The sequence below is a fragment of the Rhinolophus hipposideros genome (assembly GCF_964194185.1).
Source record: "Rhinolophus hipposideros genome assembly, chromosome: 11".
In the NCBI taxonomy this organism is placed as follows: domain Eukaryota; kingdom Metazoa; phylum Chordata; class Mammalia; order Chiroptera; family Rhinolophidae; genus Rhinolophus; species Rhinolophus hipposideros.
The window spans coordinates 80145564-80169794 of NC_138057.1; the positions used below are offsets into that span (position 1 = coordinate 80145564).

At 50.5% G+C, this 24231-nt stretch overlaps 1 protein-coding gene across 2 annotated transcripts in view; it reads left to right on the forward strand.

The window, feature by feature from the left end:
- The window catches only part of CFAP77 (cilia and flagella associated protein 77), a 118351-nt gene that overhangs the window by 50960 nt on the left and 43160 nt on the right, over positions 1-24231 (forward strand). For both annotated transcript variants that reach the window (XM_081065930.1, XM_081065931.1), the window contains exons 2-3: positions 13548-13647; positions 14186-14414. In XM_081065930.1, the coding sequence (XP_080922056.1) occupies positions 13548-13647; positions 14186-14414 (329 nt within the window). The remainder of the gene's footprint in view (positions 1-13547; positions 13648-14185; positions 14415-24231) is intronic.

Below are 24231 nucleotides of genomic sequence, written 5' to 3' on the forward strand. Positions count from 1 at the left end.
GGCAACACTGAGGCCAGAGAAGGGGAGAGGGAGCCACCTCTAGGCTGCCCTCCTAGATTGGCCCTCCCCTTTAGCCTCCAGTCTCCTGCTCCTCCTGGTTCCTGCCCACCTATCATAATCACAGCCTAGTTCCACTGCTCATAGAGTCCAAGAAGTGCTACCTTCCTTGTGGGGCCCACAGTGGGGCAGGGCAGGGCTTTTCTACTTTGTACCTTCATAGCTCACCTCCCTGGAGAATCTTGGAGTAGATTCCCCATGCTGTTTGTTCTACAAGACCTGCCCCAGGTGGCCCAGGCCTGGGAGAAGCACTGCTTCCATGAGCTTGCAGAGCACCAGCCACCTGCAGCACTCCCTGGCACTCAGCCACGTGAGCATTCCAGAAATGTGTGTGCCAGGAGACCTACTGTGTGCCAGGCACCGGGATAACATGGTGAATGGGACAGACCTGCCCTTGTGCTCATGCAACTGTCATGTAGCTGAGTGAGACGTGGCAGAAACCACCACCCAAACAATCAGTCATCATGAGATGGGCCCAGGAAGGGAAATAAACAAGGTCATGTTGCTGGGGTTTCTAACCGGAGCTATAGAGTCAGAGGCCTTTCCAAAGAGGTGACATTTAAGCTAGGAGTTAAGTAGCGCAAGAATCGATGAGGTGGGGGAGGTGACTGAACGCAGATTCTACGTGAGAAGGGCCCACAAGTTCAAGGAGCTGAATGAAAACACTAGAAGTGGAGAGTGAAAGAGTGGGTATGTGACGAGGCTGGATCTGGGAGCAGAAGTGCCCCTCTTGTATTGGCGGAGCTCTTACTACATAAATGAGCCGAAGACGGCTCCTGTGGGTGGGCTCCGTGGTTGTTTATTTCTTCATAGCAGGCAGAGACCTGTTAGTTCAAAAGCCCACTAGCACCAAACTCAAACTTTTACACATCCGATTGTTTTAAAGATAGCTCAAAGAAGCAGATTTTTAGCCATGTAGGGCCTGCCTGCTTTGCATACCCCTCAAAACGACACCAGCATTTGTTGGCCGTTGGTAAGATAGAACCTCATTGTCATAAGACCGCAGTCCACTGCTGCCCTTCGGTGCTCTCGGACCTAGACACTCCCTGCCCTGTTCTGAGGGACATCACCTGGACACCCGAGCCCCTCCCTGATCCTCCTTTTCCCGTCTGGATGGCGGTCCCTCACCCATAAGCCCCTGGGCATCTCATACTGGGAGGGACTTCCATCTTGTACACCCCTGTCCAAGTGCCACCAATAACGCCTGCATGTGCATGCCTCTCACGGTCATGTCTCTCCCTGATCAGCCCAAATCCTTGAACTTACTCCCTACACACCTCTCTCCACACCCAGCTTATTATCCATCTCGTATGCTCCTAGGTACCACTCACAGCCCTACGCCCCGCCGCCTCTGCTAAAACAAATAAGCATTGCTTAGGTCCTCACATCACCTCCTCTATAAAATGGCAGCCAAGACCAATCAGCAAACAAGCCCATAGGCAGCAAAGACGGGGGGATGGGGGGCAGCAGCAGGACTCTGTCCGCCAGCCACCCTGCTTCCTGCTGAAATCAATAGCCTTCCTTATTAACAGGCCTCATTGCACACTCACTTCCTCCGCTTCCGTTATCTGCTGTGGTAACAGGTCAGCTGCCATTTTGTGTTAAACTCCTTCTCATTTATTACAATACCAGTTTTTTTATTGACATGGAAATAAAACTTACAATCAATGAGGTATTATGAAATATACATCAAAACGAAAGTCACCGGAGCTGGCGTTTTCATCTGTTCTCAGGAAGGAACAGGGTTTATGGGGGGTTGGGGGGGACACTGAACATTTTTCTTCCCTATTACATGATCTGATTTTCAATGAATTTATAAAGAAAACGAAAACATAAATAGAGTAACCAAACAGAATGATCCCTGCAGCTGTCAAAACTTAAAACAGTTCAGTTTCCCTTTGATTTCTGCTTTAAGTTTTGAAAAGTACATAGATCATTCTGTGCTTTTTCTTTTTCTTTCTCCCCCATCCCTTTTGCTTGGTAGGGAGTCCATTTCTTAAATCTGCTCCCTCTGTGGTTCACTGGCTTTGACCTTTGACAGATGAACTGACCAAACGACCAAATGAATATGCCACCTATTTCTTATGCTGTCAGCCGCACCTTGACAGAGGCGACCTCTTATTTTGTTTGTTACTTCTCAGAAGTCTGGAAACTTACTGCTTTCCTTGTCAGTTGCCACATCAAAGTAGGCTCGCAGGTGTTCCTTCTTTTCCCAAACTGGTGGCCCCTTGGAGAGGAAAGAGAAAGGAACAGCCCTTCCCAGCTGGTGCACACCTACTGTGTGCTAGGCACCCCTGGGTGCCTCACGTCATTGTCTCATCTAAATCTTGTCATTACATCCTGAGGTGGTGACAGTTATCTCTCTTTCACACATGGTGAGAAACGGAGACTCAAAGAGTTCACGTGGAAAGGAGAATCAGAATCTGGATTCAAACCCCATCTGTCTACACTGGATGGAAGCTAGAGAAGGCCTCTGAGTTGGCCTTCTCATTTCTTTCTTAAAGCCGTAGAACCCGCTCTTCAAAAGATGTCTGACACATGTATTATAGTGCCACCTGGCTGGGTCAGGATGAGGGCTTCTGCTCCTGAGACCCTTTCTTCTTCATCCCCTGAGGTTCTCTGTGCTCTGCTTTGAGCCTTGAGATACTGTGGGAAAGTCACTGATCTCCAGTGTTCCCGGTACACGTGAGTCTGACAAGCACTAGCACCCAGGTCTCTGGACTCTCTCAGTCCAGGGCCCCCCCACTCCCCAAACACAGCAGCCTTCCAAAAGTGAGGCCACACGAAGCCGAGGACGGACATAACGTGGGGTGGAATCCATCACGTTTCACTGGTCCTTGGGCGTCCCTTAAAACAAGTATTTCATGAAAACCTAGAAAGCCTCTAATAGACATGCCTGCACCAGCTTCCGCCATCTGGACCTCAGAGCAAGGAGATCGATGGGACATGGCCTCAAATGTCCTTGTCCCAGCCTCGTGCCCCGCCCCCACCTCCACACAGTCTCAGTTCCTTAAAGTTGAACTATGTTTTCCCACCACATTGTCCTGCAGTGAGACAGCAGTCACTTTATTTGCATTTCTTTCCTTTCCCATCCCTAAGACAGAGGAGTTTCCTAAATTGCTTGGATGGGAGGCATGGTATATCCCTCCTTTGGACGTATTAGTTTTTCTTTTTACTGAGGCAAAGTTCACATGACATTAACCACGAACCAGTTTTAAGGGTACAATTTGGTGGCACTTATCATCTTCCCAGTGTTGTGCAATCACCACCTCTATCTACTTCTAAGACATGTTCATCACCCCAGAAGGAGACCCCATTAAGCAATCACTCCTAATCTCCCCTCACTCCATTCCCCGGCAATCACTAGTCTGCTTCCTGTTCTGGACCTTTCATAGAAATGGAATCCTACAACATGTGGCCTTTGTGTCCGGCTTCTTTCCCTCAGCATGTGTTTTCAAGGTTCGCGCACGTGGCAGCGTGTACCAGTGCTTCATTCCTTTTTACAACTGAGTAATATACAACTGTCTGTGGATAGAGTGTATTTCGTTTATTCACTCCTCAGCAGATGGACATCTGAGTGGTTTCCATCTTTTGGCTCTTGTGAGTAAATAATGCTGCCACAAACATGCATGTATGTATATTAGTTTGAACACCTGTTTTCAGTTCCTTTGGCTCTATACCTAGACGTGGAATTGCTGGGTCATCTGGTAATTAATTCTATGTTTAACTTTCGAAGAACCACCAAATGGACATATTAATTTTATAGCTAGTTCTCCATTCACACCAATGGAGACAAAGTCGCTGATAATTCAAAATGGTGGCGAGGCTCACGAGAACCACTGGCGAGCAGCACTGCCTTTTATTAGGAACCTTTCAGGCTCTCTCTGCCTAGAACTTGCCCTGCATTGTGACATGCTCCAACAACCCTACGAGCTGTGCCCTCTCATTATGCCTGTGCTGTAGGTAAGGAAACTGAGGCTCAGAGGTTAAGCAACTTGCTCAAGGTCACACAGAGCTGAGAAGCCAGAATTCCAACCCTGGCGGTGTGGCCCCAAACTCGTGTTCTTAAACACTAAACTGGCAAATCCCAGTAAGGTGCCCAGTGACTTCTGTTTGCGTCGGGAATGTGACGGGCGTGGGAAGACGGAACCAGCTCTCCGCACCTAACTATGCCCAGCTCAGACTGTTACAAAAACGAGTGTGCCTTCCTTGAGCGCGCCCCAGCTGTGAGCTGGCCTCCCAGGGGCTGGGATGAAACCCCACACAGTGGATAACCCCCAAAGCACAGAAGTGACACCGGACTGCAAAGTACTGCACCGAGTGATTTCTGTCTGTTGGGCATTTATCTTTATCCTTCGTATCTTCAGAAACTCGTCGTTTGTCCACATCACAGCTCCCTTTACTGGGCAACTGCTCGGGGTCCACAGCAGAGCTCAGGCCATCTCATTGATTCATCTCAGCCACTGACCTAAGAAGGGATCTTGTTTTCCCCTTTTTATCCATCTGAACTTGGGGTACAGATAGGTTGAGTAATTAGGTCAAAGCCACACAGGTGTCACTGGCAGAGCCGGTATTGAACCAGACGTTCAGATTCAAGAGCCGTACCTGTACGCGGGAGTCTATCCTCCCTGCCCACCCATGCTGGAGGCACCGCCTCCTTTAGGAGCTTCTGATTCTGCCCAAGAGGAAAAGTTTCTGGGGGTTCGCTCCCCAGGTCAATGAGCTTCCTCCTAAGAGCGATTTGGGTCAGTTCATAATCACAGATGACCCCTAGCCAGTTTCTATTACTTTTGTTCTTTTATATTTTTAAAAATCCCAATCATGGTGTTTGTCCCTTCCAACCTCTCACGTTTGCCTTTTTCAGAACGCTGCACGTTTCCCCCTCATCCACCTAAACCTGCTGTTGAGTTACCGACCCCCAGAGGCTGCGGGCCCGGAGCCATGCGTCCATGCACTTTGCTGCTCGCAGCCTTCTCTGAGTGTAATCAAACATCAAGCTAAGTAGCAAATAAATCTCTCGATCTCATAAGCTGCACAGCGAGATCATGTAAATGCAAATGAAGGACCTGGTTTCAAGCTGTCGAGGGGGAGGGGAGGGAACGCCAGGCCCTGTCACTGTGACCGCCTCACAGCGGCAAGGGCCATACATCAGCTACAACAACGGGACTGGCAGCACGAAGGGAGCCGGGGCTGCCCCAGAGGATGGGGGGACGAGGCGGGTGGGAAAACACAGGCAGTCCAGAGCCGGGAGAGCCAAGGGAGGGCCCAGTGGGGTGTGTGGGCACCCCTTGGCCTGAGCTGGAGAGCTGCTCTAAAAATACCACCACCAACCACAGTGGGAACAGAAACCACTGTGTATTGAGCACGCACTCTGTGCCAGATGCCACTAAATGCTCTATGTGGCCTGTGGAGGTTTTACAGGTCCGGAAACGGGGGACAAGACAAATTAAGTGACTTGCCCATGGTCACACAGAAAGTGGCAGAGCCGGGATTCAGTTCTGCCTGACATTAGCATGCTGGGCTCCCTACTCTCCAGCCCCGCCGCGGGGCGCCCCTCCCAGCAGCAGCAAACTCCACCCTCATTATAAACTCACAGCAGAGTTGTGATGACTACAAGAACCTACACTTTGGCAGGTCATAACATAGATACTTATGCTGTAAGTCAGCCTTTTGATATTTTAAATTATAAAAGTGAAATCTCCACCCTCCCCCTTCCCCCAAAGGCCCCTATCTCTAACTATTAACACACACACCCATAATCGGTTAGATGGCGTGTTTCCTTTCCGTGCTTTTCCAATGAGTTTTCTTTTACACGGTTGTAAGGATAGTATATGTAAAATTTTGAATTCTGCCGTGCTTCTGTTTTCACTTGACATTATTTTATATGCCTTTGATCCTACGTGGACGTGGTCTTCCCGGTGTGGCTTCAGTATGATTTTGTGGTGCTCAACTGCCACCCACACAGGCACACAGTTCAGAGATTCTGGCTTGTAAGACGACGCCCGAGCCCTTTGATGCATAATGCACCTTATTTCACATGGTTGTTTATCTGAGGTCCTCATTATGGAAATAAATAAATATTCTCTATGCTAATCATGACCACAATTTGCATTTATATTGTGCTTTTCATTCGAGGATCTTAAGTTGTTTTATAATAATGAACTACCCCTCCGTGAGCAAAACGGTGTATGTGCATATGCATGCACCAAGTAACCATATACAGATATTTATTTAATAACTACCAGGCCATAACTGGGATTTCACGGAACTACGCTTTAATAGGATGCAGGAAAGTGAGTGCAGGCTTTTCCACTGTCGAACAAACATTCATTTAGTTGAGACTTGGCTGGGGGCTTGATGAGCTGCATTCTGTGCCACGGCCAGGAAGTGGGAGCGGGTCCTTCACAGAGCTGCCCCTCACCTCTAAGGCAGGTCTAGAACCGCGACACCACGCTCCCAGGCAGAACACCCACCATTTTGGAGCTGACCACTGGCCCGTCTGTCCAGAGCAAGACCCAGTTTAGGCCATCCTAAACAAAGCCCACTGATTTCACCCACTCCTGCCTCTCCGGTTGGAAATGGGGACTGGTTAAAAATTTTTTTAAGAGATATTGAGTAGAAAATGAGTAGACCTGAGATGCAAGGCCAGGTCACTTGTTTTGAAATTGTCCCAGGAAAATGGGCTTTGGTGAGGCTCCGAGGCCTAAGGCAGAGGCCCGCAGGAAATGCCACTGTGCTAGCCTCTGGAAAGCCCCAACAGTCCTCATGCTGGTGACCGGCTGCTCCGAGGGGGCTTCCGGGCCAGCGGCCTGGTTCCCAGGGCGGGGTTCCAGGGCCTGGTCCTTCAAGTTGGGGAGCAGAGGGAGCTGCTGTGCAGAAGGAGCCCAGAGAATCCCAGGACCCCTGGGACGGGAAGAGAGATGGTTTTAATTAGAGCTGAGAGATGAGAAATAAGGCAGAGAGGGATGACATCTTAATGAGGTTTAATGAAGCTGTCTGCTGATGGGGACAGCTGTCACCCAGAGCTGTATTCCAGCCAAGCCACTTTATGACAGAGGAAGCTTAGAAAAAGGCACAGTTTGAAAGCGGCTGAGAAGGGTGGGGTGGTCAGACCCAAAGCTAGTACTTTTCTCCATGTTCACCTCTTGACCCTCACACCTCAACGACAAGGGGCTCAGCCAGTGAACCATATTTGAATAGCGTCGATATACCACAGTTCTCTGTGTGCAAAGCTGAGGTGTGCCTCTTAAAAGACCTTGAGGACTTTGCATGAGGAGCCTCAGAATTCGGCCATAAGAAATGAGAAATGCAAGGAGGCCTGGCTTTTGAGGAGGAAAGGGGTTCATTGGTCTGTTCCATTTCTGAGCCTCGATTTCCCCATCTGTGCATTGATGACAATGTGGCCTCCCTCATAGACAGGGTTGTTGTGAGGGGCTAAGCACAGAGCTATGATGTTCAAGAGAGCTCAATTTAATCCCAGCTCTCTTCTTTGTGACCTGGGTGGCTTGGAGCAAGTGTGAACCTCTGTTCGTTTCCGTTTTCCCATCTGTAAAATGGGAAACCTACCTCACAGTGGGGTTGGTGGAGTTCATGGAGAAGCACCAGAGCAATCAGGACATAGTAAATGCTCAATAAAGAGGTTTGCTAAATGAGCGTAGAGGGCATCGCAGGAGGCTTGCATGTAGGAGGTGCTCCATACGTTGCCTCTCTTCCCCATTGCTTTCTTTACTTCTGCAGGAAAGAGACTGTGGTGCTTCCGAGGGATCCTGGTGCAGGCAGGGTGCTCCCAGCCCTCATGTGCCCCGACAGTCCATCTGTGCCACCGGCCCCAGGACCTTTGCACATTCCAGCCTGAGCGCTGACTAGGAGGCCCCTTTTGCCTCTGTACAATCTTTCATCCTGTTCTGGGCTGGTGAAGCTGGCTGCTAGGGAACACGGATGGCTGCTCAAAGCTGAGATCAGTGGCCACATCTAGTCAGTTTCATGGACATCAGAGGGGGTTGCCATGGAAAAACAGGTGACCAACACTGTCAGGCCTCCGGTTCCCTTGCGTTTCAGTAGCAGCTGGTCTCAGACGTCTGTCACCACCAGGTTGTGCCTCCAAAAGTTCAGGGTCAGGAATTCCTCTGAGCACCTGTTTGTTAGTCCTTAGCTGGTGTTGCACAGCTCCCTGATGTCCCCAGAGACCTGCAGACCCCTCTGTTAGCCAGCTCTTCTTTGTAGGTAGGAAGGAAGGAAGGAAGGGAGGAAGGGAGGGAGGAAGGGAGGAAGGGAGGAAGGGAGGAAGGGAGGAAGGAGGCCCAGGGTCAGTGCTAGGCCCTCCCACCTCTGGCTCAATGCTCTTTCCTGTTTCCAGGGAGTCCCTCGGAGAACCCTCAGCTCTCCTGCCCTCCCTTCCTGCCCCACTGCAATCTTCTTCAGGTCAGCTTTTCTCAAAATGCCAATCCAAGATCTGTATCTTTCTTCCCTTTTCTGCCCACCTCTCCTCTGACCCAGTCATGATTTAGCTGTCCTGTATTCAGGTCACTTCAGGCCTACAGTGTTTTCTGAAGTGACAGTAATTTCCTTAACCCCCAGTATAGACATCAAAGAACAGACTTTACCTGGGGTCTCCTGGACATCAGGCTATGGACTCCGTGTGTTTGGGGGTGGGAGGGCGGCACGTGAGTACACCCTTCCTGCAGAGCTAAGATTGGTGCACACGAAAGACAGTGGCTGGCCCGGGGTAGTTTATGCTAAATGCCAAGCGAGTCGTGAAGAGGCAGCAAAGATTGCTGTCAGATGGGGGTTCATATCCAGCCTGGCCACTCGTCAGCTGTGCGGCCTTGAGCAAACACGGCACTAAAGCTGTCTGAAAACAGAAGTGGTCGTAGCCACTTTGTAGGATTGCTCTAAGCCTTGACAGTAATGGGGTGAAGCGCCTGCGTGGACCCAAGCTCCTGGTCTCCATGATTACAGGTATAGCCATGGTTGGTGGTGTTGGGACCAGGGTGGGGCCAGGATGTGATGTCCAGTTAGCTTGTCTGACGGGGCAGATGAGCTGGTAATGGGCGAATACTGGGGTATTCACAGGCAGGGTCTCTGAGATACGCGGCCCCTGAATCTAAAGGACCAAATTGCCAAGGGTGGAATTTCAAGCATGGGAGGTATTTGGGGGCCAGTGGAATAGAGGGACCGATCAGGGCAAACTCCCACAGCTCCAGCTCGGGCAGACCCGCCGTTCAAAGCTCTGCAGGTGTTCTCAGGCCCAGGGGCCCTTTGGATTTCCTGCAAGTGGCCCTCTCGGCCACGAGTAACCTGGCTGAGAGGGAAGGAAGTCCAGTTGCCAGGATGGGAGGGGCTGAATCTGCTTCTCAGCAAGTTCTTGGGGACTTCTACTCCATGTCGAGGATGACATGCCAGTCTGGAAAGGTCGGAGGACATGAGAAAACCAGCCTTGCATTCTTAGAGATTTCCGGATGTGACCCTGCCACCACCATCCCCACCATACAAGTCTCAGAAACAGTCCCAGAGAACCCTCTGGGAACCAATAAGTTGCTGTTGTGTGCTGCTGTTGTTTCTCTTTTGTTGTGTTTATGCAGCACTCGTCTTCCGGGGGGATATGGAAAAGCCATTGCTTTTTCAACATCTGGCCGGAGTCACAGGCGAATGGGTGTGAAGGTCACTCACATCAGGTCAGGAAACAACAGGACAGCACCCGTGAAGCCTCCTTGTGCTGCCCTCTCAACCACTGTCCCCGCCCAAGGGGACCCACGCTTCTGACTCCCCAAACCAGATGAGTCGTGCTTGAGTTTGAACTTCAGCTGCGTGGAGCAGTGCCTACCTTGCGTGTCCGGCTTCTTTCACACCACACGTTACGTGAGAACCACCTATGTGGTTGTGTATGGCTGCTCTCCCATTCTCCTTGTTGTACAGCAGGGTTCCTCAGCCTTGTCATTGCTGGCATGTGGGGCCAGATCGCTCTTTGCTGTTGGGGGTGGGGCTGTCCTGTGCACTGTGGGATGTTTAGCAGCACCGCCAGCCTCCACCCACCAGATGGAGGGTGGTAGTATTCCCTTCCAAGCTGTGACAACCCAAAATGTCTCCAGATATGACCAAATGTCCTTGAGGAGGTGGGGGGAGGGGGGCAAAAACATCCCCCAATTGAGAACCACTGCTATGGAGTGTTCTATGGAATGATTATGTCACCACTTTTTTATCCACCGTGATGGCCTTTTTGGTTGTTTCTGGAACTTGGTTCTCACAAATGGAGCCACTACGAGCATTCTCATGCATATCTTTGGGAGAACACGGGCTCTCCCTTCTGCTGGGTGTCCAAGAGGGGGTGATCGGGTAGGCATGTGTTCAGCTCTAATAGATACTCTAAACAGTTTTCGACAGTGGTTGTACCAGTTTAGACTCCCACCAAGTGCATGAGTATTCCGGCTACTCCACGTTTTCACCAGACATTGAGTTTTTATGTTGCATTTCCCAGAGGTTGAGCACCTTGACGTACAAGTCTTAGCTACTGAGACATCCTCTTAATGAAGTGCCTATTCAAATATTTTGCTCATTTTGTTTTATAAGATCGCCTGCCTTTTCCTTATTGATTTGTAGCAGCTCTTTATATATGATGGATAAGAGTTCTTTGTCAGATACATGTGTTGCAAATATCTTGTCTCACTCTACAGACTCACAGATTTTTAGACCTAGAGGCAACCTGGGCTCCTGTCATGAACCTCCCCTGGTGTACTTAACTTTCATTACTTGTTCAATTGTCCTTTTTGTAAGACGATGAATTTCCTAATGGCAGGGGCTACGCATCTTCTTTGTTCATCTTTGAACTCCACGCACAGGGCTTGGTACAGAATAGCTCGAAGATAAATATTTGTGGAGTGAAAGAATGAATGAACCTCCCACTGGGATGATTTTTGCAGCGAAGCCTTCTGTGTGCTTCGGCAGTTGTTGATTCTCAGACAACCCTCGCTAAAAAGCGTGGAGAGCCTGCCTGCTTCCCCACCCCCTCCACCCGCCCAGAGTGGCAGCCAGCTCCCGAGTCTGTCTGTCGGTCCTCTGCCAGCTGGAAGTCTGCCCACCTACACCTGCCCTGAGGGAGGGGGGCCTCTCCCAGAGAAGTCACATTTTAATTAACTTCCCCGGCAGTCACCAGAGAGGCCAGATCATTTTCATAAACAAATGAGAAGCCAGAGCTTTGTCTGCAGCTCAGAGTGAATCGTGTGCAAGGAATTCAAACAAACCACCCAGCAGAGGCCCCACGCACCCACCTGGAACTCACAACTCCGGAGCTCCCAAGAAAGGTCAGGGCCTAGGGCTTGAGATGGGAAAGAAGAGGGAGCAAACTGATCAGGCTCTGTGTAGAAAAGAGCTGACAGAGTCTCCAAGTAGGCACTTCATTCATTCATTCATTCATTCATCCATTCAATCCCTATTAACTAGCATCAGTTCTATGCTGGTCCCTGGGGAAAAGAGGGGTGAAAATAGAAAGACAGGGGGGTCTATGGGGACTCTCTGTACCTTTAGCTTAATTTTGCTGTGAACCTAAAACTGCTCTAAAAAAGAAAGTCTATTTTTTAAAAAAAATTTTAATTAACCTTTAATAAATAAATAAAGACTGAGCAAACCGTTTACTGGGGGAGACAGACATTAAACTGATTATCAGGCAATTAACAACTTAATCACTTTGTAATTCTTATGGCTTTACTGAGATATAACCCACGCACCCCACAATTCACCCATTTAAAGTGTACTGTCTAATGGCTTTTAGTATATTCACAGAATTGTGCAACCATTACCACAATCAATTTTAGGACATGTTCGTTTCCCCCCGAAAGAAGCCCCACACCTCCTTAGCCATCACCCCCCACCCCCATCGTCCCAGTCCACTCCCCCTCCCAGCTGTAGGCAATCACTAATATACCTTGTCTCTGTGGGTCTGCCTATTCGAGACAAGTCACGTAAATGAAATCCTACAATACATCCTTTGTGACTGGCTTCTTCAATGAGCCTCATATATTTCGTCAAGGCCCATCCCTGCTGTAGTAGGTACTACTGTGTAATTTTGAAAGTGCCCTGAAGGTGGCGATCAGAACCCTACGGTGCCACACACAAGGAAGCTTGTCTGGACTGAGGGCGAACTGAGGGGACTTCCCAGAGGAAGAGGTTTTCATCGCAGGTATTAACTGAGCACCTACTATGTACCACCAAGAAGAAGAAGGTAATAGAGGCTATGGCTCTGGCCATGTAGGACTTTTTCATCCAGGCAGGCTGGCCTGGCATGTCTGTTCATAGAAATCCAGGTCACTTAAGTCCTAAGCCCCAAATAAGCAGGACAGATAGTAAGAGATACCAGAGCCAGGTGAGGGAGAGACCACTGTGAACCTGAGAGAGCTTGAAGAATGACAACAAGTAGGGAGGGCAGGCCAGGAGCAAAGGGCATTCCAGGAGGTTGGGCCGCCCATGGACCCCTCAGGGAGGGGAGTAGGATACTCCGCCAAAACCACAGGGCCATGTTGGGGAGCCTGGGAGAGGCAGCTGCAGGGGTGGATGGTGGAGGGAGCAGGGCCTGGACTGCCAGCCCCAGGGAGGGATTTATTCCAAAGGCAGTGATGAGCCATTACAGCTGCTCCCTGATCATCTATTTACCTCTACGTGCCCAGGTCCCTGGGAGCCGGAGAGATGGGGATGTAGACGAGATGGAAGGAGAAAGTTAGGATTGACAGAAACGTATGCAAAACTGAATATTGTGTCCAGAACACAGAACGCAGCAAATGCTCATTGATGGTGATGAAGATGATGGCATTCTAAACACCCTCCAGGGTAGGGTCTCTGACCTCAGGAAGCTGCTGACAGGGAGTGTGGCCGAACAACGTCTAAGAGCTCCAGCCCAGAGCCCAGCCACACCTGCATTTGAAATCCAGCCCCACCCCTTAGGAGCCCCGGATAATGAGATAATGACTCTACCTCTTTAGGTCTCAGTTTCCCTATCTATAAAATGGGGGGAATCAACATGGTTGGGAATACAACAATTTTGTTCCTACAAACCCCTTTTGGTGGGGGAGTCAGGAAGGAGTTCACCAGAGACCCAGAGAGTCAGAATAGCTGTTCAGCTACCAAGGGCGACAGTGAGCCTTGTCACCGGGTAGGAATAAAGAGGTAGGAAAGATGACCCCTCCTTGACATGGCCTCCAGGTGAGTCTCAGGGAACTGGGCCCTTCAGCACATGCACATCTGAGATGTTTCCAGTCAGGCAGGCCTAGGCTGGACCCCAAGTACAGCTGCTCGGAGCAGGGACTGCACGGCCCTCTCTCACCTGACCACCGCCAGCACAGCTCTGCTGCCCTCACTGGCCCCTTAGCGTGAGTACACAGTCAGGTGGCTCAATGCCCGGCCACACTCGGAGCCCCCGGTGACTCCCCATTGCTGAGTTTGTCATAATAGGGTTGGTCTGAGATTCCACTCCTCACATTTGTTCTCTGTCCTTCTCCCAACAGGCTGAACTCGGGAAGCCCCGGGAAAGAAGCTACAGTCTGCCTGGAATTAATTTTAATTACGGACTCTACACCCGGGGACTGGATGGAGGGGTCCCCGAAGGTGAGCAAGCACGCTGTGGAGCCCATGGGGCTTGAGCTCTTGACCTAGGTTGGCCATTTGGCAGTTGGCCACGCTCCAGGCAAAGAGCCCAGGGGCCTGCCCCGCAGCACAGCTCTGGTAGAAACCACAGCCTGGGCTTGGCCAAGATGGGAGGACTGAGCAGGGTCCAGGTCTAAGGAGTCAGGGAAACTGCAAGGACCTCAGCCAGCGTGGAACCTTGTCCTCAGGCAAGACACTGAGCGCGGTGCCATTTAAGCTGCAAGGACAGAACGCGCTCAGGATTGGGTAGGAATCAAGGTTAGGGGGCCCACCCAAGGAGGTCAAGGCCAGGTGAACCCAGCTCCCGGCAGCTGCTCAGGCTCCCTCTGGACTCTCTGGGACTCCTGACCCCTCCCTCTCCAGGAAGCCAAGCGGGACTGATAGACTCCAGGTTACTGGGAAGGCGCAGGACCCACGGCCCCCGTTTCTTCTTAGACGCCACGGATTGCTTTACTCCCCAGACTGACCGCTGCACTGGTCTGTCCCTCCCTGCCTTCAGCCATCGGACACTGGCACGTGTTTAAACAGCAGTCCCCCTGCCCCCACGAGCTGACCCGGAATTACGTCGCCATGAATCGCGGGGCCGTGAGAGCCGGCCTGGTGACGGCCGCTGAGAACCTCCGTTACCGTCGGCTCAATGACATCCGCATCAGTGACCAGGATGACCGGAAGATGAAGAAGGAACTGCCCTCTCTCCCTCCGGATACGACCTTTGGGATCCGGTCACGGTAAGGTGGTTGGCGCTTTAGGCTCCATTGCTCACCATAGGCTGTGATTAAATTCGAGACAATGTTGGGAGCAGGACCCTGACTCCAGGGAGGGGCAAGTGATCCCGGCCCGGCCAATCGATGCACTTCATACACCTTGGCCACCGGGATTGGTTCAGAGGCCGACCGCTGCCTCATGCCACGACCTTGGCATGCGTGACATTCTCTAAAAGGAACATGTGGTTGCATGTGATCCATCTCAACGCAAACTGCCTTTTTTTTTTTTTTGAGGGCAATTTATTGGCCCACATTACTGAAAAGCCCAGAGGCAGAGCTCGGGGCATAGTTGGATCGAGGCAATCGAGCCATGTCAGCAGCGTTTGGTGCGTCTCTCCGTGGCTTGGCCGCGCATCCCAGTTGTGGCTCTGTTCTCGATAAGCTTTTTCCTCACGTGGCAAAATGGCCAGGAGCAGTTCCATTCTGATGTCCTATTCTCTTAGTGACTCTCGTGGGAAGAGCGTAGGAACTATAAAATCCTTGCTATCAGTTCTTTGGTGCCATGCCTATCCCTGAAACAGCCACTGTGAGCTCTGTGAAATACACTGATTGGCTAGTCTTGGGTCACATGTCTGCCTTTGAACCAATTGCTGAGGCCAGGGGATTCTGATGTTCTGATTGGCCAGGCCCGATCCCTTGCCCCTCCTTGGAGGGGGTGTGGTTGGAATCAGTTCCCACAATCCACAGGGGCCGGTGTACAAATAGGGGTTCTGTTCCCGGAAGGGGGACCGCAGCATAAAACAGCAAGCAAGATCCGCAGGTGTCCTCTACAGCAGGGCTTCCTAACCCACACTATATCGCAGCATAAGCTTATCATCACTACAAAATTACTGCTATTTGCACATTGCACAGTACAAATAAACGAAAGAACTGCTCTCAGCCAGGAGCAAGCAGCCTGGGACCCCCCGCGGCCCAAAGCCCCCGCCCAGATGCCTGTCACTGAAAAGCCAGTGTTTGGCTCCTTTGCGTAGCAGTGCCCTGCTTTGCCCACGTTCAAGGCCAGCGGCAGTCCCTCCCCAGCCTGCCGCCTTCCCCCTCTCGCTGTGCCTAGGTTAGATACCCTCCTTGGGCTACGCCATCATACTTTCTTCTTTTTGTTTTCAGCTGCTCCTTCTTTGTGTTTTATTTAATTTTTTCTAATCATTTTTTTATGGTGGTAAAATATACATTAAGAGTCACCATTTTTAAGTGTGCAGTTCAGTGGCGTTAAAATACATTGACATTGTTGGGGAACCACCCCCCCCACCCACCTCCAAAACTTTTTCATCTTCCTAAATTGAAACTCTGTCCCGGTTAAACACTCACTCTCTATCCCTCCCTCCCCTCACTCCCTGGTAGCCACCATTCTCCTTTCTGTCCCTGACAATTACAGATGCCTCATCTAAATGGAATCATACAATATTTGACCTTTTGTGTCAGGCTTTATTTCATTTACCATATTGTCTTCGAGGTTCATCCATGTTGTAGCTGGTGCCAGAATTTCCTTCCTTTTAAAGGCTGAATAGTATTCCATTGTGCGTATAGACCACATTTTGTTTAATCCATCATCCACTGATGGATGGAAGCATTTACTCTGCTTCCACCTTTTGGCCAATGTGAATTATGCTGCTCTGAACGGGTGTACAGATACCTGTTCGGATCTCTGCGTTCAATTCTTTGGGGTACGTACCCAGGAGAGGAATTGCTGGGTTATATGGTAATGCTGTGTTCAATTTTTTGAGGAACCTCCCTGCTGTTTTCCCCAGTGTATGCCACCATATTTTCGTATGCTTTTCCCTCTGCCTTTTCTCACCGTCCTAACTGGTAAAACCTACTTGTTCTTCAAAGTTCAGCTCAGCATCATCTCTTCAGTGAGCTTTCCCACCTGCATGGCCTCACATCTCTCTCACCAGAAATGCATTTCTATTCACCAGCCCTCAAAACCTAGAATGCGACACCACAGACACATTAGACAGTCACTTCTGGATTGCATGAACTAATCGTCTGTACAGGGTCCTTACCCCACCTTTGATACAACGCCCCAAGGCAGTCCGTGCAGTGCTGGGTATCTCCAGACAGCCCCCGCCCCGCTCACCTGCAGCCCCTCGGCACGTGTGCCCTCCTTGTCCTTTTTCTCACAGACTGCCAGGGTGCAGAGGGACAGAGAGTCCCCGCTGTGCACCAGCTCACTAGACTTGTCCACACTGGTCACCAGTGTCTCATAGACAGCCTGGTGTGGAGAAGGAGCCCTGGCTGCGTCAGCCTGGCGTCCTCGTTCCAGCTTTGCCTCCAACTCTCGTTCCTTCCAGGGTTTCCATTTCCTCATCTGTAAATATTAACCTTCTAAAAATTACAGCATAACCCAGCATTCTGGGACTCTCAGGTACGTACTGTCTCCATGTCAATCTCATTTCATTGTCATTAAAACCCTGTGCAGGCAATAGGTAGGGTTACAGACAGCTGAGGCAAGAAGAGAGTACTTGACCTCCCCAAGTTCATACTTGACCTCCCCAAGTTCACAGCCAGGCTTAACCTGGATTCTCAACGTAGAGTGCTGATATTGAAAAATGTAAAATATTGAAATACGCAGATATCAGCGGTCACCTTATTCAAAGCCCTTGTTTAAAACAGGAAAATAGAAGCTCAGACTTGCCCAAGGTCAGATGGCAAGTTGTGACCAGACAAGAGCCAGGTCTGGAGCCAGGCTGGCAGGCTGCCTGTCCAGGGCTCTTTCTTCCATGTCTTGCCTCCTTGGGACAGAGGTGCATCGTGAACACCCACAGTTTCTGGTACTGGGGCAGCATTTTCCCACATACAATGGAAAAGCTGAAGTCAGCTGGGATCAGAAAGGATATCCATTATCATCTAGCTTTCAATATAAAATCTTCAATTGCTATAAAAATCGAGTGGCTACAATTCCGGGGAAAGGACGTGATGAAGTGCCCGCTACATCTTCTGTGATGGTAAATGGGCTTTGCATATGCAAATTGAATGGATTTTAAAATGGTATTTAATGACAATTTTCGTAGCGGACGTTAACATTAATTGCACAAAAATGAAAATGCTGCATTAGGTTGCTGTTAGCAGCAAATACTGCGGCTATAAAGCTTTATCTTTATCAGCAGCAGCCCTTTCTGATGTGACAGGGCAGCTCAGCAAATTGCAAGCAAAAGGGCTTTTATGGAACAAAAATATCCCCCAAAGCAGGCCCAAATCAGCATCAATTTCGCTTTATTTCTTCGTAAATGGAGGTTAAATGGCTGCTGGAAAAGCTTTTACGGAGATGCCCAACCTGCCCGCAAAGCCCCTCAACCTTACACCATGAATGCAAAGAATAGCTACAAAATCGTCGCCCCCTTCGTAATGGGGCTATTACTTTAAAGATATGGGGCCACGGCCCATTCTCTAATGATCACCTTTTACGAACGAGCCTCCATCGTATTTATTTCTTTACTTTAAAAGCATGTTTAAAACCGAGTCGATTACATCTGACTACCCGAGGAGTTGTTGGGTCCAATAAATAAATAAACGAAGAAACAAACGAGCGCCATCACTCAAAACTACAGATATGTTAAGAAATAAAGTCCCACCTCAGAGTAAATACACGAGAAGCCCACTGGAAGCTAAGGACGCTGACAAGAATGGAGGTTGTAACTGCCACGTGACATAAAATTCTGACCACGGCTATTCCCCCTGCCCCCCAATATCAAATCCTCTTGTCCTTTATATAGTTCACGATGGACAAAATAAACAGATGTGAGAGGCAGCCCACACCTCCATCCACCTGCCCACTCAACCTCTCAGTACCAGATGGGACCCAACTGGTGATTATTCAATTACTTCCTTTCCAGTTAGCCGATTTGGTTCCCAGTCCACACCAATTTGTTACAGATTGTCACTAAATTGGAAAGGGACATTTCAATCCACCAGCCTCTGTGGCTAAAAGGAACCAAAGACCGAAGCACATACCTGGCAAAGGGGGCCCACGTAGACATGTCAACCCACAGAGATGTTTGTCTGGCCCCTGCAGGAACTGAAAAAGAAAAAAGTTTGAACGAGTTGCGACATTTTAAAAGTCAAGAGATTTCATATAAACACCTGGATGTCTCGCTTCTCTGACAAAGTCAGAAGCCCAGGCGGCCTGAGTGCACATTCCTGCCCGGCCCCAGGGGCCAGGGCTGAATCCAGTGCCCCTTTGGGACAGAGTCCCTGGGAGCTCTGCTGTCTATTCCAACCTCCACCCAGCCTGGCTGTCTCGTTTTCGTATTTGCCTGGTCCTAATGGGCACCGAGTTTGCAGCCACCGGTGTCCACTTGTCATCTGATCCCTAAGCTACCAGCTGCCTCCTTTTCCCTCCGATCACAGTAGGGTCAGCACTAACAGAAGCTGCCACGACTTGAGTTCACACGCAGCAGACATTTCCCATTAGGTCTCTCAGGCAGGTGGCATTCTGTGCATGTGACAGGCTAGGAAAGGGAGGGTGCAGGCACTACCCAAAGCTGCTCCGTGGCCAAGCCTGGGTTTGTACCCCGTCTGGCTGGCCGGCTTTGAAGGCCGCACCTCCAGCATCAGGCAGCTGGGAAGAGCCTGTGTATTCTCGCCCTACCGCTTCACTGTCAAATCTCAGAATTCAAGTCAGGGAAGAATTTTAAATTTTCATTACCAGTGTGTAAGGCCATAACACAGCTCTCAAAGCATGCTGCGACCCAAGGTCCATAAACAGACATGTCTGGAGGCCACAAATGTAACTATGAAAGAAGCACTTAATTATTGATGCATTTTAATAAGTGTTTGCAAATGTTCACATGCCCCTGGCACATCTTAATAGTTACTGCTCCTAATTGGTCCAGCATTGTCGATTATGGTAAGTCAGAGGCGGCAAGGAGGGGAGGAGAGTGAGAGCTGGGCGGCAGCTGGTGCTGCTCCTGGCAGGTTCTGGGCACCCAGGGCTCTCCCACTGCCCTGCCTGGGAGCCTCAGGCCACACACAAAGGCAAGTATGCCAGCAGGGCGATCCATCACTCCGTCCAGGAGCAAACAGGCCCCTGCAGGTCAGTGTGTGACATGAGCCAGATAAAGGTGGGTAGACCCTGCTTTGAACTCATAATGGCAACTATGTATTATTATTACTATTACATGTCAGCCGACCACTTCAGATGCATCCTCTCCTTAAACAACTCTGAACAGCTCAGTGACTGCCGGGTTGGAACTCCTACCTCCTCATCGGACAAAAGAAGAGACAGAGGGTCAGAGGAGTGACGTCATTTGCCCCTGGCTGCTGTGCACTGGGATGGGGACTGGTCTGGCCTGCACAGCTGTGGTGGTGGTGCTGATGTGCTAACAAACATGAGGATGGAGGGAACGGGGGGGTGGGGGGGTGCTACCTAAGTTTTTTCTGCACTAGAGGGGAGCTGAGATAGAATATCTGCGTGTTGTGTAAGGCTATCCCGTCTGGAGTTTTCTGAAAGCTTTAAACTTAATCTGAACACATCCTACGAGCCCAGTGACTTCCCTCTTGACGTGTCACTTCTCTTCACCTTCACCTTCAGTGGCCTCCTATTTCCCAATAAACAAACTCCTTGATGGCGCGGAAGGCTCCAGGCAGGGCCGTACCCGCTTTCGCTCAGCCCAGTACCCTCAGTGCCTTCCCCCCTGACCGCAGTGCCCTTGCTGAAGAGGTCCTCAGGAAACATTTGCTAAATGAGCACATGAACATACGACCTCACTGGGATCTGTATAGGAAGCCGCGAGCAACATGCCACTTTGACAGAATACTTAGCTAACCCACCAATTAGTCTAGTCTAGGCCCCTTCAGTGCCGGTGCTGAACATGTTCAGACCATGGGAAAATAAGACACAGGAGAAAGGGAGGCGATGCTGCCAGCCCACCATTCTGTCTGAGCGGCTGCTCGCCCAGCTATCAGATGCATCATCAGCCCGACACTGACAAATGTGGAGGATGGAGGAAATTCCACAGGCTGTTAAAAAATGTTTGCTGCCTGACAGGTGTTTTGAATCTCTCTGCCAAGCTGATTTATTTTACAAATTTACAATAGGCCCATCAATCTCTCTGGGTGGTTTTGTTTCTGCTGAAGCCATCGGCCAAAATCCAAGCCACCGACCCAAACTCCTATACAATAATAATACGCCCCAATCTCAGGCGCCTGTCCCAGAGATTGACCACAGTTCCACGATGAGGAGACCAACTCGGGGTTTATTCGCGGCCTGAAACCCGGCTGCATGAAACGGGCCGACCACAAGGGGGAGTATGTGCGCCTCGCAAAGACCCCCTCATCGCACCTGAAACGCATTAGTACATCCAGCCCGGCAAAGACGCCCCCTGCCCCGTCCCTCAGTCTGCTCTGCAGCCCGACAGCAACTGTAGTTAAACACGACGGTTGGACTTAACAATGTATCGACTTTGTGAGGCTGCAAAAGCAATACACATTCAGAAGAAATGGTACTTTGAATTTTGGTCTTTTTCTGCGATGTCGGGCAGCAATAGTGAGCCCCAGCTCCCAGAAAGTCACAAGGGTCAACAAGCGATGCTCTGCAGTGTAGTGGTAAATGCATTTTCCACTTACAATATTTTCAACTCACGGTGGGTTTATTGGGACATAACCCCATCATAAGCTGAGGGGCATCTGTAATTCTCTGCTTTGTACCAGCCTTCTTCACTGGACACTCAGGCCCTGTAGGGCAGGGAACAATGTCGGTTTTGTCCAACGCGATATCACCAGAGCCTGGTACATAGTAGGCACTCAATAAATATTTGTTGGGGAGAAATATGGTACAGGGCCTTTTAAGGCTTTGAGGCAGAGTTAATGAAAGTGAAGAAACAGTCCACTCGAGACTCAGAGAGAGACAGTCCCGTCATTTAACAGACTCTGCTGTGTTCCCCATCATGGTGATGCTGCCTCAAACAGTTACTGTGTCCCTTGGCCAGATTAATAGAGGTAGCAAGTCCAGAACAAGGGAGGTGACTTTCCTACTCTATTCTGCTGCTCAGGTCACACTTGTAGCATCAAGTTAAAAAGTGTGAGGCATCATACATTAATGGAAGGCCCATAAACAGGAGAATGTCCAGAGGGGAGACATCAGGATGGTGGTTGGGATGGGGGTGGGGGGAGAAAGACCACACCACGTACAAAGAATATGAAAAGAATGAGGTCTTCTTGCTGAATGTGAAAAAAATACAGACAGTCCTCAACTCTCTAAGGCTCTGCTAGGAGGACAAAACAAGGACCGGTGTGTGTGTTTTTGTGGGACAATACTCATCACTAACATTTGAAGAGCCCTTGCTAAGCAGCTGACGGGCGCGACGTTGAGAATTTTACATGCATCATCTCATTAAATCCTCACCACTTTACCAAGTAGGGGCTATTATCCCCATTTTACATATGGGGAAACAGAGGCTCAGGGAATCACATGCCCAAGGCCACATGGCCATTCATGACAGAGCCAGGATTTGAGCCACGTCTCCTTCCAGAGCTGCTGTCTGTATCCACAGGCTGCGCACTTCTGTGAGGACGAGCCAGGCTCTGGGTGAGGAAGTCATTTCTTATCCCGAGCCCCGGCCATGATGGAGCAGCTGCCTGTCGTGGAGGGAATCCCCAGCAGTGGGGTAGGTAGCATCTACAAACAACAGCTACAGCAATCAAGAGCCAGTGCTGACGAGCACTTAGTGGGGACCCGGCTTTCCACAGAGTAACCCAATTAATTCTCCATTTACCCACGAGGAAACTGAGGCAAGCACAGAGAAGTTATGTCCCTTAGCCAGAGGTCACAGCTGATAAATGCAAGCGTGGGGACTCGTGTCCAGGCAGTTCACTCCAGGACCCTCACACTGAGCAGTAGAAACAGATTCTTACAGGAGCTGGAGGTGGCTGGCACCCCAGATCTGCACATCACCCCAAACGGGGTCCAATAGGGGGCCCCTCCTCCTCAGAGCCAGCCTGCTTCCATGGACCTGATCTTGAGGGACTTTTGTTAAAAGGGGCCCAGGCAGCGAGACGCAGCTGGGGGAAGGTGTGGTCTGCGGACCCCATCCTCCCCCCCCTTCCTTTCCTGGAATCCCAGCCTCTCTGGGACCCCAGCCCAGCAGTTCCCGCTCCAGCTCCATCCTCTCCCAAACTCCTGCTCGCGCCTTCCTCCAAGGCAGCTTTGTTGCAGGGCCAGGGAGGAGACATTTTTCATGCTTTGCCTTTTCCCCTCTCAGCTCTCCTGCGGCCCAGACAGAGATTTATTCCTGGCCCACAGCTCATGGCATTTGGAGCAGGGAGGGCTCAGGGAGGCGCTGATGGGCCGTAATGGATAGGGCTGCCGCTCCCCCGGGGCCTGTCCTGCTGGAACCCCATCATCCATCAGGAGCAGCGGGGCCAGGGTCAGCGCGCTAACGAGGCTGAGAGGCGGTGGCCGCCCCCCCTGGGGCCTCCCCGGCATCACACCACGCAGGCTCAGGCTCCTGCGTTTGATTTTTCCAGAGCTGGGCCTCACCTGCCCGCCTCCGTGGGCAAAGCGTGGGGAGTGGGCTCCGTGCCTGGCCTGGTTATGGGCCCCTTCTCGCCTCTGCAGCCTCTGACCTCGACACAAGTGTTGCTGGGATGTGGCTGGTTCTGCTCCTCTGGTGACACGGTGGCCCCCTGTGACATGGGGCGTAGAAGAACTGGTACTGTTGGGAGCCAGCCAGACCCCTGGCACCGCGTGAAGAGCCAGGACTTGAGCCAGACACATCACCCCACATCCTGCTGCCGCTCCGACTGACCAGAGAGAATGAGTGTGTTCTGCCGAGCACCAACCAGCTCAGTCCCTTTCCCTCAGGAGGCCCCATGGAGGCAGCCAATCGTGCTGCACCCCCAGTGTCCTGCATTAATTTTGATTAATAATAATATCAGCTTCCATTTTTAAACTCACGTGACCCTCAGAATGACCCTTTAGGTGGCATCTCTCTTATCCCCATTTTATAGATGGGAAAATGAAGGCCCAGAGACAATTGACCACAATCACGTGGCCACATTTGTCATTTCCACCTATGCTCTGCGCTCATCTAGTGCCCACTTGTGCTGGGCATTATGCCGGGTGATATTGAGAGGAAGTAAGACACAAAATAAAACAGGCAACAATCCATGTTGTTTCTAAGTGGGCAGAGGAGGGCGGAAAAAAGGGCACGGGGAGACTTTGGGTCACATCTGGTTTTTCTCTGCAGTATCCCCAGTGTCTGGGATATAGTAGGCACTCAATAAATGTTTGTTGACTGACTGCATGAGAAAGAACAGATGGCTGGCTTGCAATCCAGCCCCAGTGTTGGGAACAGCCAATATTCTAATGCCAAAGAATGCACGAGATGACTCTTTCCTAGGCACAGACTTGTCGGGCACTGAGCTCCAGCTATTAGTTTCCTGAGGCCTTTGTAAGAAATGACCACAAACCTAGTGGCTTAAAACAACAGAAATTTATTCTTTCATAATGTGGAGCCTAGAAGTCCTAAATCAAGGTGCCACAGGGCCACACTCCCTCCGGGGGCTCTACGGAAGGATCCTTCCTGCCTCTTCCAGCTTCTGGTGTCCCAGGCATTACTTGGTTTGTGGCCACATGGCTCCAATGTCTGTCTCTGTCGTCACATGGCCTCTCCCCACATCTCTCCTCTTTTGTCTCTAATAAAGACACTTGTCATTGGATTTGGGGCTCACACAAATAATCCAAGGTGATTGGATCTCAAGTTCCTTAAGATAATGACATCTGCAATGACTCCTTTTCCAAACTAGGTCACTTCACGTTCATGGATTCTGGGGGTTAGGAAAGGAC